General features: G+C 39.6%; 1 protein-coding gene and 1 long non-coding RNA gene across 8 annotated transcripts; both read left to right on the top strand.

The window, feature by feature from the left end:
* The first annotated feature begins 6682 nt into the window (after positions 1 to 6682).
* On the top strand, positions 6683 to 12894 carry ATSRL1 (PRP38 family protein). 7 transcript variants are annotated; one of them, XM_086641227.1, is made up of 6 exons: positions 6709 to 6862; positions 7260 to 7425; positions 7532 to 7665; positions 7810 to 7890; positions 10437 to 10508; positions 11714 to 12894. In XM_086641227.1, exons 3-6 carry the CDS (start codon positions 7540 to 7542, stop codon positions 12614 to 12616), a joined length of 1182 nt encoding a protein of 393 aa, XP_086497353.1. In that variant the 5' UTR covers positions 6709 to 6862; positions 7260 to 7425; positions 7532 to 7539; the 3' UTR covers positions 12617 to 12894. The 7 variants fall into 7 exon arrangements, with proteins under 7 accessions (XP_086497350.1, XP_086497353.1, XP_086497351.1 ...); XM_086641228.1 differs by having other exon boundaries at positions 6750 to 6862; positions 7370 to 7425; XM_086641226.1 differs by having other exon boundaries at positions 6756 to 6862; positions 7260 to 7432.
* Positions 8927 to 9521, top strand: LOC147537290 (uncharacterized). The gene is made up of 2 exons (XR_015225425.1): positions 8927 to 8969; positions 9320 to 9521. It is a non-coding gene; the product is annotated as an uncharacterized LOC147537290 (long non-coding RNA).
* Positions 12895 to 13966: the final 1072 nt, after the last annotated feature.

Genomic DNA, 13966 nt, shown 5'->3' with positions numbered 1-13966 from the left:
CTGAGAGCTTGTGGTGAGCTAGTCTGAGTAAGCTTGTTGGATTGGCATCCAAGAGGGGAGTTGTGTTGATCCAAGTGATACTTGAGCGTTAGAGCAGGGTATGGCAACAAGGTGTTGAAGGATACTCTCTTATGCTTAAGCCGAAGGTAGCATCAAGTGACTTGTGATGTTGTGAGTTCAAGCTACTTACAGAAGACAGGGGTCAAGAGTAAGATAGATGGACAGAGTACATCGTTGGGCAAGTTGGTGCTAGATCAAGTTGTGCTTATGTGGTATGGTGCACGATAGAGTTCGGCACGGTGTATTGTAAGCGCATCTGAGTTCCAAAGAGAATGGACTCACTCGAGTTGAGACATGGATATGCTAGCATGGTCGTGTTTGGTATATCGCATGAGTGCTATAAGCTGAAACCAACATTGAAGCTTATGATCATATTGGTGTGAAGTCTATAGAGACAGATTCACGAGACCAAGTACAGAACTGATGGTAGTTGGAACCGAGTTCAAGCCGTCAAGTAATATGAGGGTCGTTGTATCTGAAGTGGATCGGCCCATGTTTGAGTTATGCATTGGAGGTAAGTTGGAACTGAGTTCAAGCCTACAGTGTGCAATGAGTACGTGGTGACTGAGAAGAGATCAGCTCACGTTTGGGATTTCAGGATGGTGTGTCGTGGTGACATTAAGCATCGTCCAATTCTGGGGATAGTTGGAACCAAGTTCAGATCGCCAGAGATATATGACAACGTCGAGTTCGCAGTCGAGTTGTAAGCCGTATGGTGCTGCATGAGATGTGTTGGAACTTATGCGATGGTACGTTCAGATGTGTTCAAGAGGGACACGAGCCTACCAAGATGCTCGGGTTAAGGAGCATCGCCAATGATTAAATGGCAAGTGTGTTTCTGGATGTAGTCAAGAGGACGTTCCCAAGAGTATGCCAGTGGTGGATGGTTTGGTACCATGTAGTTCTCGCGAAGAGAAGCTACCGTGCTCGTTTCAGTTGACATAGAAGGCAACACGATAATTTCTCGAGGAAGGGATGGCATGGAAGATGCCAAGCGCACGAGGCGCAAGCGCGGAGGCGCACAAGCAGAGGCTTGTTTGAGTTGCACAGAGGTGCAGGTGCAGAGGCACAAACGAGGCAAGGGTCGTCAAGAGAAAGGGCGACATTGCGAAGAGTTCAAGTGGTATACACTCAAGGGTGCAAGTAGTGATACTTAGGTACTAGAGTGCACTTGATGTGAGAAGCCGGAGGGCGTAGTTAGGGTCTCAATGAACAAGCAAACCAAGGAGTCAGAACGTGGAGTACATGGGTACATAGAGTCTGATCCAGAGGTGAGTGACATTGAAGACGAGTTGCTTTGCGATGGCAACATTGCGAGCACATGGCAAGACGCAGTGGCGTCGAGATGCTAACTCGGGTGAAGGCAACGGTTGCTGAGCCCTGAGGTACCAGGGTGATGAGTTGTGTCGCAGTTTACTGCGATACGCATGGCAAGATTGGTCACGAAAGCAGAGGCGAAAGGTGACAATCGAGATGCTAACTCGAGGTGAAGCCGAGGAGGTGAGGTACCTGAGTTCGAGGAGCGGCGGAGGCTGCGACAGAGAGGCGAACCAGAGGGGGAGCCGACATTTGAGGCCAGAGGGCAACATTGAGCATGGATGAATGGTAGAGAAGACCATTATCCTAACGCATCGGAGGATGCATTCCAGAGGATTGAGTTAACCCGGAGGGGGAACCTGCGCAACGAGACTGCGTAGTTGTGAGTTTGCACGGAGGTGCTATGCCGAAGACATGAAGGTGCAGTGGTAGCATCAGAGTTGAGGCAGAAGATTGAAGTACTCCAAACTTAGTCGACGAGGACGTCGACATTACAAGTGGGGGAGTATGTCACGTGCATATTCTTGAGCATGCATATGACGTGACGAGTGCTAGGAGAGCACGTACGAGCACATAGGTCGGAGGGCCAAAGACGAGGTCGTTGGGGCCAGAAGCTTCTTGAGCCATGCACGGAGGTGCATTCATGTCTTGCCAATTGTCAAATTCTAAACTCCTGTCTTCTTCTTCCTAAACCTCATGTTTTTCTTGTTTTAGCTGCTGTTCTTGGTCGTTCTTGATCAAAACAGCAGTTTTTGATAAAAAAATTATCAAAAACTCATTAACTTTTCATCTCCTTTTGAAAACTAGTTTCAAAATCTAAGAAATTTAAAGTTTTATGCATTGGAACTCTTTTAATATCCGATTAGGTTCAAATCTAGTTTAAATTAATCATAAACTTCTAATCAATCAAGTTCGAATATAATTCGTCTAGTCAAAGTTCGTTCATGTCGGCTCGTGATGCCACTGTTGGGTTTTATGTGTATCTAATACACTAACTAATGTTGAAAGCGGAATCTCAAACATCTAATGTTTAACACTAGTTATCCAGGATCGTATGCAAGAACTAATAAGAACTACAATCGGGAAAAACTAACCTTTATCGCAATTTTTCCCTCGAACCTTTCCAATCGCGTGCGTAGATCCAGAGCTCCAATTGTCGTTCCTCTACTTGAGACAGCGAGTAGTATAACTTGGTCTCCCTTCCTTAATGTCTACTAGAACTTTAATGGAAGGTTGAGAAGAACCTTTCTTCTTGACTAGAAAGATAGAATGTGAGTTTTTCCTCTTTTATCTTTTCTCTCTTTAATGTGTGAGAGAATTGATTATCTCAGAGAAAATTCCACACCTTTTGTGAACTCATAATGGGGCTTTATATAGACATTACCTTAGTAGAGTCCCACTCAAATAAGGATTCCTAAAAGTCCCTTCAGAAAAGATAAGACAAGTTAGTGTTAAACTAACTTGGACTCTTTAATATGGGGAAAACCCTAATTAGGGTTTTCCCATGGTATGGCCGGCCAGAGCAGCCCTTAATGGGCTTGCTCTGTCTGGCCCACCCCTTTAATTAGGCCGGTCAGGGATCTCCCTTTAAGGGAATCCCTGATTGCTCCTTTAGAGAGGGTTTTTACCTTTTCAGATTTCTCTTTCAAGCCCGATTCTTTCCATCTTTTGAGCATCTTTAGACTGGATCATATCTATCTTTAACTCAACTCCCACTAGTCAAATCTCTCCGATCAAGTTACCTCTCTTATGTGTAACCCGTTGTAGGGGCCGGTCTATTTTAGCTGCGAATTATCGAAGTGATTCGACGATCGTAAACGGCTTCTAGTAAAGCATTACGACCCATAATTGGACCGGATTGGATGATCTTCATGATTAGTTCATAGTTATCCTAGCTGACAAATTGATCGCATTGTTACCTTGGTCGAAGGACACTCCTTCAGAAGGACACTCCTTCAGAAGGACACTCCTTCAGAAGGACATCTCCTTCAGAACAGACGGAAATATCCTTCAATTGGACCTCCGCATTGCGGAATAAATGCACTAGCAACTAGTAATTGGTGACAAAATAGTATTGTTGATTTGTTTTTGTTTTTTTTGAAACCAAGTGAAACCATATTTCATTCATAAGTGATTCAATCACAAGTTACATGGATGATAATTTTTATTTCTTTGAGAACTACATGAGAGTTACATACGATAAGTTCATAGAATTTTCGAATGTAAAGTGCCTCATGAAGGGAAAGTTTGACAGACTCAAAACAAAAGACCTTAATGGCCGACAAAAGATCTTGAAGATTGAGAATGAAAAGACCCTAAAGGTCGACAAAATATATAGAACTAAAACTAAAATTGCTCCAACCGAGAGAACCACCGCCGCCGATGAACGTAAATCGCAAGGCCAACCACCACCATCACTTCCGAACAAGTCTTTAAGTCCTTCTGTTTAGGCTTGTTACTTGATAGATCCAAAGATTCAAAAGTTTCAATCAGCCAAATGTTGTTGTATCAGTTCCTCTTGAACCCTAGAAATTCCAAATCTCTCTTCTTTCTGTCTCTCTCACTCCATGAATTTGTTACTAAATCTTTCGAATCCTTTAACGAATTGAAAGAATCGATGTGTGGTAAGTCTAGAAAACATCCCCTAGAAACTCAATCTCATCAAAACTTCAAATTATTTAATTGAAAGAGAAAAAGTTTAATAATAAAAATTTAAAGTATTCCCCATTTTACAAGCTAGATGTACATACTAATAAATTTCTATGAGCTCAGACAAACAAATGCAATCAACACTATGAAGTGAGAAGTCTAGGATATAGCCATAGCACTTGGCCGGACCGGTCCTGCACGTTCCAGACGCGTCCTCAGGCCAAGGGCGAGTCCTGGACGCGTCTTGGTGCTCCAGACGCGTCTGGTCCGAGCCTAATCCTTCTCGGACTTGGATTCCGAGAAGTCCGACCTATCCATCAAACGCGTCCTGGACCCGTCTGATGGATTAGGTCGGTTTATCCCTAGACGCGTCTGGGAGGCCGAGACGGTCGCGTCAAAGAGGCTCGAACGCGTATCTTCCGAGTTCCTCTCGAACAGGAAGTCCAAGAGGACAGGACGCGACTTTGGTGGTTCTTGACAGCGACTTGCGCCAGGGACTGCCTCCATGTCTGGACAGGAGTTTAGAAAATTCTAAACTCCTGTCTTCTTCTTCCTAAACCGCATGTTTTTTCTGGTTTTAGTTGAGTTTCTGTTCGTTCTTGATATAAAAATTTAATCAAAAACTCATTAACTTTTCATCTCCTTTTGAAAACTATTTTCAAAATCTAAGAAATTTAAAGTTTTATGCATTGAAACTCTTTTCAATTTCTATCCGATTAGGTTCAAATCTAATTTAAACTAATCATAAACTTCCAATCAATCAAGTTTGAATTTAATTCGTCTAGTCAAAGTTCGTTCATGTCGGCTCGTGATGCCACTGTTGGGGTTTTATGTGTGTCTAATACACTAACTAATGTTCAAAGCGAAATCTCAAACATCTAATGTTTAACACTAATTATCCAGGATCGTATGCAAGAACTAATAAGAACTAGAATCGGGAAAAACTAACCTTTATCGCAATTTTTCCCTCGAACCTTTCCAATCGCGTGTGTAGATCCAGAGCTCCAATTGTTGCTCCTCTACTTGAGACACCGAGTAGTCTAACTTGATCTCTCTTCCTTAATGTCTACTAGAACTTTAATGGAAGGTTGAGAAGAACCTTTCTTCTTTACTAGAAAGATAGAATGGGAGTTTTTCCTCTTTTATCTTTTCTCTCTTTAATGTGTGGTGAGAATTGATCATCTCATCGAAAATTCTACACCTTTTGTGAACTCATAATGGGGCTTTATATAGGCATTACCTTAGTAGAGTCCCACTCAAATAAGGATTCCTAAAAGTCCCTTCAGAAAAGATAAGCACAAGTCAGTGTTTAAACTAACTTGGACTCTTTAATATGGGGAAAACCCTAATTAGGGGTTCCCCATGGTATGGCCGCCCTTAATGGGCTTGCTCTGTCTGGCCCACCCCTTTAATTAGGCAGGCCAGGAATCTCCCTTTAAGGGAATCCCTGGTTGCTCCTTTAAAGCGGGTTTTTACCTTTTCGGACTTCTCTTTCAAACCCGATTCTTTCCATCTTTTGAGCATCTTTAGACTGGATCATATCCATCTTTAACTCAACTCCCACTAGTCAAATCTCTCCGATCAAGTTACCTTTCTTATGTGTAACCCGTTGTAGGATCCGATCTATTTTAGCTGCGAACCGAAGTGATTCGACGATCGTAAACGGCTTCTAGTAAAGCATTACGGCCCCTAATTGGACCGGATTGGATGATCTTTATGATTAGGTCATCGTTATCCTAGCTGACAAATTGATCGCATTGTTACCTTGGTCGAAGGACACTCCTTCAGAAGGACATCTCCTTCAGATCGAACGGATATATCCTTCAACAGGACCTCCGCATTGCGGAATAAATGCACTTGCAACTAGTAATTGGTGACAAAATAGCATTGTTGATTTGTTTTTTTTTTTTTGAAACCAAGTGAAACCATATTTCATTCATAAGTGATTCAATCACAAGTTACATGGATGATCATTTTTATTTCTTTGAGAACTACATGAGAGTTACATACGATAAGTTCATAGAATTTTCGAATGTAAAGTGCCTCATGAAGGGAAAGTTTGACAGACTGATCAAAATAAAAGACCTTAATGGCCGACAAAAGATCTTGAAGATTGAGAATGAAAAGACCCTAAAGGTCGACAAAATATATAGAACTAACACTAAAATTGCTCCAACCGAGAGAACCACCGTCGCCGATGAATGTAAATCGCAAGGCCAACCACCACCATCACTGTCGAACAAGTCTTTGAGTCCTTCTGTTTAGGCTTGTTACTTGATAGATCCAAAGATTCAGAAGCTTCAATCAGCCAAATGTTGTTGTATCAGTTCCTGTTAAACCCTAGAAATCCCAAATCTCTCTTGTTTCTGTCTCTCTCACTCCATCAATTTGTTACTAAATCTTTCGAATCTTTTAACAAATTGAAAGAATCGATGTGTGGTAAGTCTAGAAAACAACCCCTAGAAACTCAATCTCAGAAGAAAAACAACCCTAGAAACTATTTATTGAAGGAGAACTAATTACAAAACGAAACATAAAAAGGTTCCGGCGAAGGAAGAACCTTTCGCCTGAGGAAAGAGACGTAGATCTGAGTACGTTTTAAGAGAGAGACACACATTGTTTATTTGTTGTGATGTAAGAAAAAAAGAAAAGAAATAGAAAGGGCAAGCGTGTATAACACACGTGCAGGTTAGGGGTTTCTCAGAAAAAACCCTTGAATAGACGATAGAGCGAGAAATAGACTTTCTTCTCTGCTAACTTTCACCGTGATAGGACCAAGAAGAAAACCTAAAATCCCATTTTTCCAATAATTAGTCGTGAAATTCTGATTAATAAGGTAGAAGAGAAATCTTTGCTTATCACTCTTCGATTCACTATTCACTGGATATAATTTTCTCATTCTTCCTAGTTATTAGGGTTTTTTTTTTAAGTTCTTTGTTGTTCTATCATCTTCCTGATATTACCTTCTTTTATGTAGTTTTATTCTCATAAGTTACTTCATTTATAGTGTTACATTTTGACTTCAACTATTTGATTAGTTAATCGAAGTCAATCAATTGATGTTTTTTTTGTTTGTAGATTCAATTTAGGGTTTCGAAACTGTTTTTACTTCAAAAAGTTGAGATTTTGTATTTGTTCGTAACCCTAGTTAATGTTTATGATTGTTTTTCTTGTAATCTTCGCATCATAAGTTGAGATTTTGTGATTGATGATCTTTATGATATTGTTCACAGGACTGAAATTTGAGAATTTGAAGCTTTCTACCCAGCTGTTGATTGTTTTCTGTATGAAATAAAGTTAATTTTGATTCTGTAAGGTGTTTACTGCATCTTCCACCTTATAGTTATGGCTATGGAGATACAAACTTCAGGAAAACCAATTGATTCTTTACTGGAGAAGGTTCTGTGTATGAATATACTTTCTTCCGATTATTTTAAAGAGCTCTATAGGTTGAAGACTTACCATGAAATTGTAGATGAGATATATAATCATGTTGATCATGTAGAGCCATGGATGACGGGAAATTGTAGGGGTCCTTCAACTGCAATTTGCCTTCTTTACAAGCTTTTTACGATGAAGCTTACTGTTAAACAAATGCACGGGCTCTTAAAGCACCCGGATTCCCCGTATATCAGAGCTGTAAGTACGTTCCTTTATTTTTCTGTTTTCACTTGAAGTCATTTGTAACTTCTGGTTTCTATATTCTAGTAGTTGTAATGGGGATCAAATTGCTTGTACAGAATGATCTATGAACAGATACTGACTTTCTTACTTACTTTTCAGATTGGGTTCCTCTATTTGCGATATGCTGCTGATCCGAAAACGTTATGGGGATGGTTTGAGCCTTACGTGAATGATGATGAGGTATCTACTAAGTCTAACGTTCTCTCTTTATGAAATGGTTTACTTTTCCAATAGTTTTTGTACTGCTAATTTTAAAGTCTTCAAAGTTTAAGCATCAATTTTTTACGAGGATGGGAGTTATGGGACTATGATGACCAGTTATCTTCTTATGATGGAATTCACTGGGGTACCTCAAGAAATGGAAAATATGTGTGTTCATGCCTTCATGGGTCATGGATGAATCCTCAGTAGAGAGGTGCAGGGACAGAACCTTTTTCTTTTCGCTGGTTGAGTTAATTACAATGTGCATTCTTCAACATTGAACTCCTTTTATCTATTATATAAAACAAAAAGTATACTTAGCCCACCTCCAGGGACTCCCACTTGAACCGCATGTGAGAGAAACCCTTGTTTCTCTCTCCACGTGACTAAACATGTGAGATGAGAGAGAAACTCTTGTTTCTCTCACATGCGGTTCAAGTGGGAGCCCCTAGAGGTGGGTTGTGTAGCCTTGTTGTATATAAAATCAATTAGGTAAATTTGCATTGAGGAAGCTCTTTTTTACTGCTGTAGTGTCTTTATTCCTTTGAATGGACTAGATCAGTCCTACATGGGTCAATGAAAGGTTGATTCCTGACAGCCCAACTGGACAAGGGTCTGAATAAAAGCAATTAGACTTATTCAGTTGTCTTTCTGCTTATAAACTCATAGATGATGACAGGATAATTGATCAAGTTCAGAAGGACAAAAGTTGAGAAGGTCCCCAATTTCCAAAACAAAAAGTTGAGGAGGTTTCTGATTTCCAAAAGATAAAGATTTATGATAGGGACTGTGGTTTCATATTAAATATAGGACTGAGATGGTTCAGACAAGTCTGTATGACTTGGTTGCTTTTTCCTGATGTATAGGATCATATGTCAATTAATAAATGCTTTGTAACCTGTCAAAAAATAAACTAGTAGCAAACACATGCCTCTTATGTATCCTCAACTGCTATTTTGCTTTCTCCAAAGCAAATTAGCCACTGTAGGCAACGATTATGTGTTGCATTCTTTGTCAGCTCAACTACCCGATGGAGGAGTCTGAGGTCAACAACTCTGGTATAATTTGAGCCTGTTGACACTTTCCTTTGTTCAACCTCTAATCCATGTTCCATGCTAGATGTAAAGTTTATTTGCTATACTTCATAATATGTTTATGCTCACAACCACAAAACATGGTATTCTACACATGTCAAAATACTGCTATGGATGCATATTACTCTTGTAGTATCTAGGGGATTAGTATTTATAGGAATAGGTCATTTCCTAGGTTGTGATTCCTTGATTTTCTTTTCTGAGTTTTGTCAAGGTTCTCAGTAATAAGTTGTTTTAAATTGTGTTCTAGATGCACATGTGTGCTTATTGGTATATTCATCTGTAATGACGACCGCTTTGACATGTCATTCAAGATCATCTGAGAGCTGAAAAATGGAGCGAAATAGGGTGCTGATCTGAGATACGGATACCGTCACTCATTCAAAACGTTATGTCCTTAAGAAAAATGATAGATCCACAAGTGTGAGTATACACAAGCTGGTTAGCAGAACAGTTGCTAGCTTTTCTATTTGCCTCTCTTTTAAATCATGAAGCTGTATGATGTAGGACAGAAAAGGGAAAAGGGAATTGAAGAAGAAAAAAATGTAGTATGAGATAGAAAACCACTAGTATCACATTAGTATCAGCTAGGAGTAACTCCTAGAGACCGTAGGCAACTAGGCATCACACCTAGGGATATATTTGCATCGGACACATAGAATTATAGATAGGCTGGTAGCTTGAAAGCTGCTGAAGTTCTTCTCTCCCTGCCCCCTTAAACAGCAGGAACACAATCTATATATAGCTAGAGCTAGCTTTGACGTCCCGTACTACATCTAGACCTCTGAAGCTATAAACTATTAGCACTCTAAAAAGCCATTAAACACATTAAAGACGTTAAAGGCACTTCACCATCCTAATTAATACTTAAAGAATAGTAGAATTTCCACAAAAACCTATTTGGATCGGACTCACATTGTTCAAGGTCCTAAGTGTGCCATTCATCTCGGCCATTCCAAATCATAATTTGGGCCTTGGAATCTTTCTTTTGACGTCTGCCATATGCCTTTAACAGTTGCTGCCATTAATCTCTCACTGTTTTAATCCTACACTTCTATTTATTGCTGTCTTTGGGAGGTGTCTTATTTGAAATGCATATCTGTCTTGTGGTTAACTACTATGGAAGGGAAAACTAAGTTATTTCTTCCTTCGTAAATGTTTTTTTTTGTTCGTTCCACGGTTCCACCAAAGTTTGTACTCACATTCTGTTTGTGGCTTTACCTTTTATATCATATAGCTGTAAATATGTTTCCTCCAAATCGTTGCTTATCCTTTCCCTAATTCCTTTCTTTCACACTGGTGATTTTATCTTTATCTAGCCCTACTCTTTTCACATTTATCCATCATTACATTCAGTAAGTGGCATTTATCGTATACATTTGTTAACTTCAATTTTGCTTATAGACTAATCTTTATGAAATTGTCCTTCAGGAATTTTCTCCTGGATCAAATGGTCGAATGACGACTATGGGTGTGTATGTCCGTGATCTGCTTCTTGGACAGGTATTCATCTGTTATTTTCCAAACCCTCCCAGTGTTAATGTTTTGATTTAGTACATCACCCTTTTGCTGCTTCTGTACCATATTTATTTAAAGACTGTTCACATCAAGTTTAGTTGCTGTGAACAACTTAACACTGAGGGTTCTTGGAAGTGAATTTATTCGTTTTCTTATAATCTTATTTCGAAACAGCAATTAATTGATTTGTTGGTGATGAGATACTGAAATTTGGGTTTCATATAGGTCCCTTGTCTAAGCAAATATAACATATCTCAGTTAATCTGAATTTTACGCTTAGCATGAATATTTTGTGAGAATAGATATCAATACACATGCCAGTGTATCAATTTCTGTGTCAAGTGTATGGATTCCTTGTTGGCCATTAATCTCTTCAAGATTCACATTTCAGAATTGATTTGTTTTGGATATTTAATTCTGCACACATCAACAGAAATACTCTTCATAACTTCATAATAGAAAAGGGGCTCATGGAGATTAGTGGAACACTAACTCACATAGTTTACCACAGTCGGATAACTTTAATACATCCAAAGATTATTTTTGGACTTAGACGTAGCCAAACTATTTACTTAACCTGCCTGAGGATCCACCAGTACCCTTGGCCTACATGAGGTTCCCCCTTCCATATGTACCCTGATGTCTCAAAGGACTCTTACTAAGTTTTTATTAAGCCTTAAACAGTCAGGAGAAGGCTTTTGTCCTGCCAAGCCTTATCCTCGAGTAGCCTGAGTCTTTAGCGAGCATATACACTTGAATATAAGAGGTCTATTTGGTGAGGAAAGAGGTGACAACCTAATAGGTCGGGCATGTCCTTCGCCATAACAGAAAAGGATAAGAACTTTTTTCAAAAGAAAAAGAAAAACAGAGGGGAAGAGGAACAATTAAGGTGGATTTGTGTTCAGATGAGAGGGTGAAGAAGGAGAAGCTGCTCCTCTGATTCTTTTTCACTTTTCTGTTGTATTATTCTGTATGAACATTCTCTCACTTCTGCGGATCTATGCAGTTAGTAGAAAATAGGAATATTATTAAACGGTTTTGCTTAGATCTGTTTTTCTGTGGCTAATCTAGTAAATTATGTCCTTACAAATGACTCTAGGACATGCCTTGAATACTCAGATTTTGTCAGGTCTGATTTATCAGCTAATTATCATCTATTACAAGTACTTATTGTATCTTATGTACTGCAGTACTACTTCGATACTCTTTTTCCGCGCACACCTGTTCCAGTTATGAGACAAATAGTTGCTAATCTCGAGAGGATGAAACTCCCAACAAAGCACGCTGGTGTTACTGGTGAAACCACCCGTCATGGATCTGAGGAAACAGCTCGTCGACCACCTTCAGTCAAAGCCGCTCTTTCAGTGTCTTTTGGTCAACGAGCTCCACATCGTGCCTCCACAAGAGACTCTTCACCTGTTCGCCGTACAATTCCATCTCATGATCGAAACGTCAGTAATGACTCTCGAAAATCTCCTAGTAACTATCGTAGTCGAAGTCATGAACTATCTGATAGGGAGCGTTCTGATAGAGGCCGGGACCGGGATCGTTCCGACAGAGACAGAGACAGAGATCGAGATCGTTCTGATCGGGACAGAGATCGAGATCGTTCTGATCGGGACAGAGATCGTGATCGTTCTGACCGAGACAGAGATCGTGATCGTTCTGACCGTGACAGAGATCGAGACCGCTCTGATAAAGGACGGGGCAGTGATAGAGACCGAGATCGCTATGAAAGAGACAGGAGAGACGACTACGAGAGGCGTGGAAGTCACAGCAGAAGCAAAGACGACGACAGGTCTAAGCATGTAGAGAGAGAAAGTAGCAGCAGGCATAGGAGTAGGAGCAGAAGCAGAAGTAGAAGCAGGAGTCGAAGTTTACAGGTTCAAAACTCATACAACGATCATCATTCTAGTTCTTCAGTGAAAGAGGACCAGCCCAAAGAGAAGACTGTGTCGAGCAATCTCGCTAAGTTAAGAGATCTATACGGAGATACAAGTGAGCAGAGCCGAGGAGAAACTGGTTCAGTAAGACGAGCGAAAGATAGCAACGATGAAGCGGTATTTAGACTTGGTGGTTCTTCTTGGAGGTAATTTATGGTTCTCTTGGAAACGAGTATCAATTACTCTTCCTTTGTACCATCTTAGTTTCATCCTCATTTCTCTTTTCATCCTTTATGCCAACTTTTACTACTTTTTTTTGTTAATCGTTCTTATGCATAATTTATTTTAGGTGGAAACTTGTAATAGTTCTTGTGTACTTTGTTGTTAACACTATAATTCGACAAAGATTATCGTTCTTAGTTTGAGACATTATTATGGTCCTAAATTCAAACAAGAAGGGGATTGGATTCTGATTCCTGTCAAGAAAACTTTGTTATTTTTTCTTGTGTTGCTGCTAATCGGAGACGCGTTTCTTACCAAATTAAAGTATAAAAGAACCGCATTATGCCATTATCTTGCCGTTGTTGCTTAGTAGTAGTCGTACATTAGGTATAATGTAGCACTTCTCTTTTTTGCTTTGTTCTTTTAAATCGTTGCATATTTTTCGCATGCTTCTTTTGTTACTTTCACGGGATGGTATCAATTTGACAACATTACCCATGGATGGTCTTGATCCCGATACTGAAAAAATTCCATGGAATTGATATTAGGGTTAGTTCATTATAGATATGTGCATGAGTATCTAGGCAAGCTGCAAGTCTAATTTTACGTATAAGATCTCTAAAATTTTGCTTGGTGTATTAGATCGAACATAACCCAACAAGAGTAACTATTTTCGTATTTCTTGAATCAAGAGATCACTTCCCATTACCTACTAACAATGATTCAGAGCCAAAACAAGGTTTGGAAGCTCCTGCGTTTGCAAGCCAAGCCTTCTCTAGCATGTATTTATGATTTTTTGTTGCTACAAGTAACTCCTCTTGCACAACCACATTACACTCTTCATTTGTGTGTCGTTCTTCTTCTCCACGTTGATTTTTATCGTCGTGGGGGATATGCAAACCAGCTGATGTGCTAGTACTAGAATTCCTTGAAGATGTATACTGAAATCTACACATATGGGTTTGATATCCCCACTTGTGATGGATTCTGCAGGCTATGCTAGTGAAACCGATCTCTTTTCATAGACCATAAAAAACAATCCGAAATTGTTGCTTTATCTGTAACTCTATCTTGCACAGCCGTTAGTGAATCCAAGTTCTTGAAGTTTTCTTAGATAATCGCTAATAGAAGCAAATGTTTTCTTCTTTTGGTATTTTGAATATGTTTGCAAAGCAGACCTTGCTTTGCGTCAAACCCTTCTGCATAAGCTGTCTCCAAGTAACTCTAGATGTGAGAACATCAGATGATATAAATCAAGGAAAAATAGCTTTCATATACGATTTTACATTGGACAATTAATGATTATTGTGTGAGAACATGAGTTTTATTGGTTCGGAG

The sequence above is a fragment of the Eschscholzia californica genome, unplaced genomic scaffold (assembly GCF_041429995.1).
Source record: "Eschscholzia californica isolate CP2 unplaced genomic scaffold, dmEscCali1.0.p SCAF_5, whole genome shotgun sequence".
In the NCBI taxonomy this organism is placed as follows: domain Eukaryota; kingdom Viridiplantae; phylum Streptophyta; class Magnoliopsida; order Ranunculales; family Papaveraceae; genus Eschscholzia; species Eschscholzia californica.
This window is presented reverse-complemented; position numbering and strand designations above follow the sequence as displayed.

Bases quoted from the DNA above. Each gene is read 5' to 3' on its own strand.
- ATSRL1 (XM_086641224.1), top strand. From the start codon at position 7,372: ATGGCTATGGAGATACAAACTTCAGGAAAACCAATTGATTCTTTACTG. The intron at 7,666-7,809 runs GTAAGTACGTTC...CTTACTTTTCAG, and splicing joins ATTCCCCGTATATCAGAGCT to ATTGGGTTCCTCTATTTGCG. The intron at 10,509-11,713 runs GTATTCATCTGT...TATGTACTGCAG, and splicing joins GTGATCTGCTTCTTGGACAG to TACTACTTCGATACTCTTTT.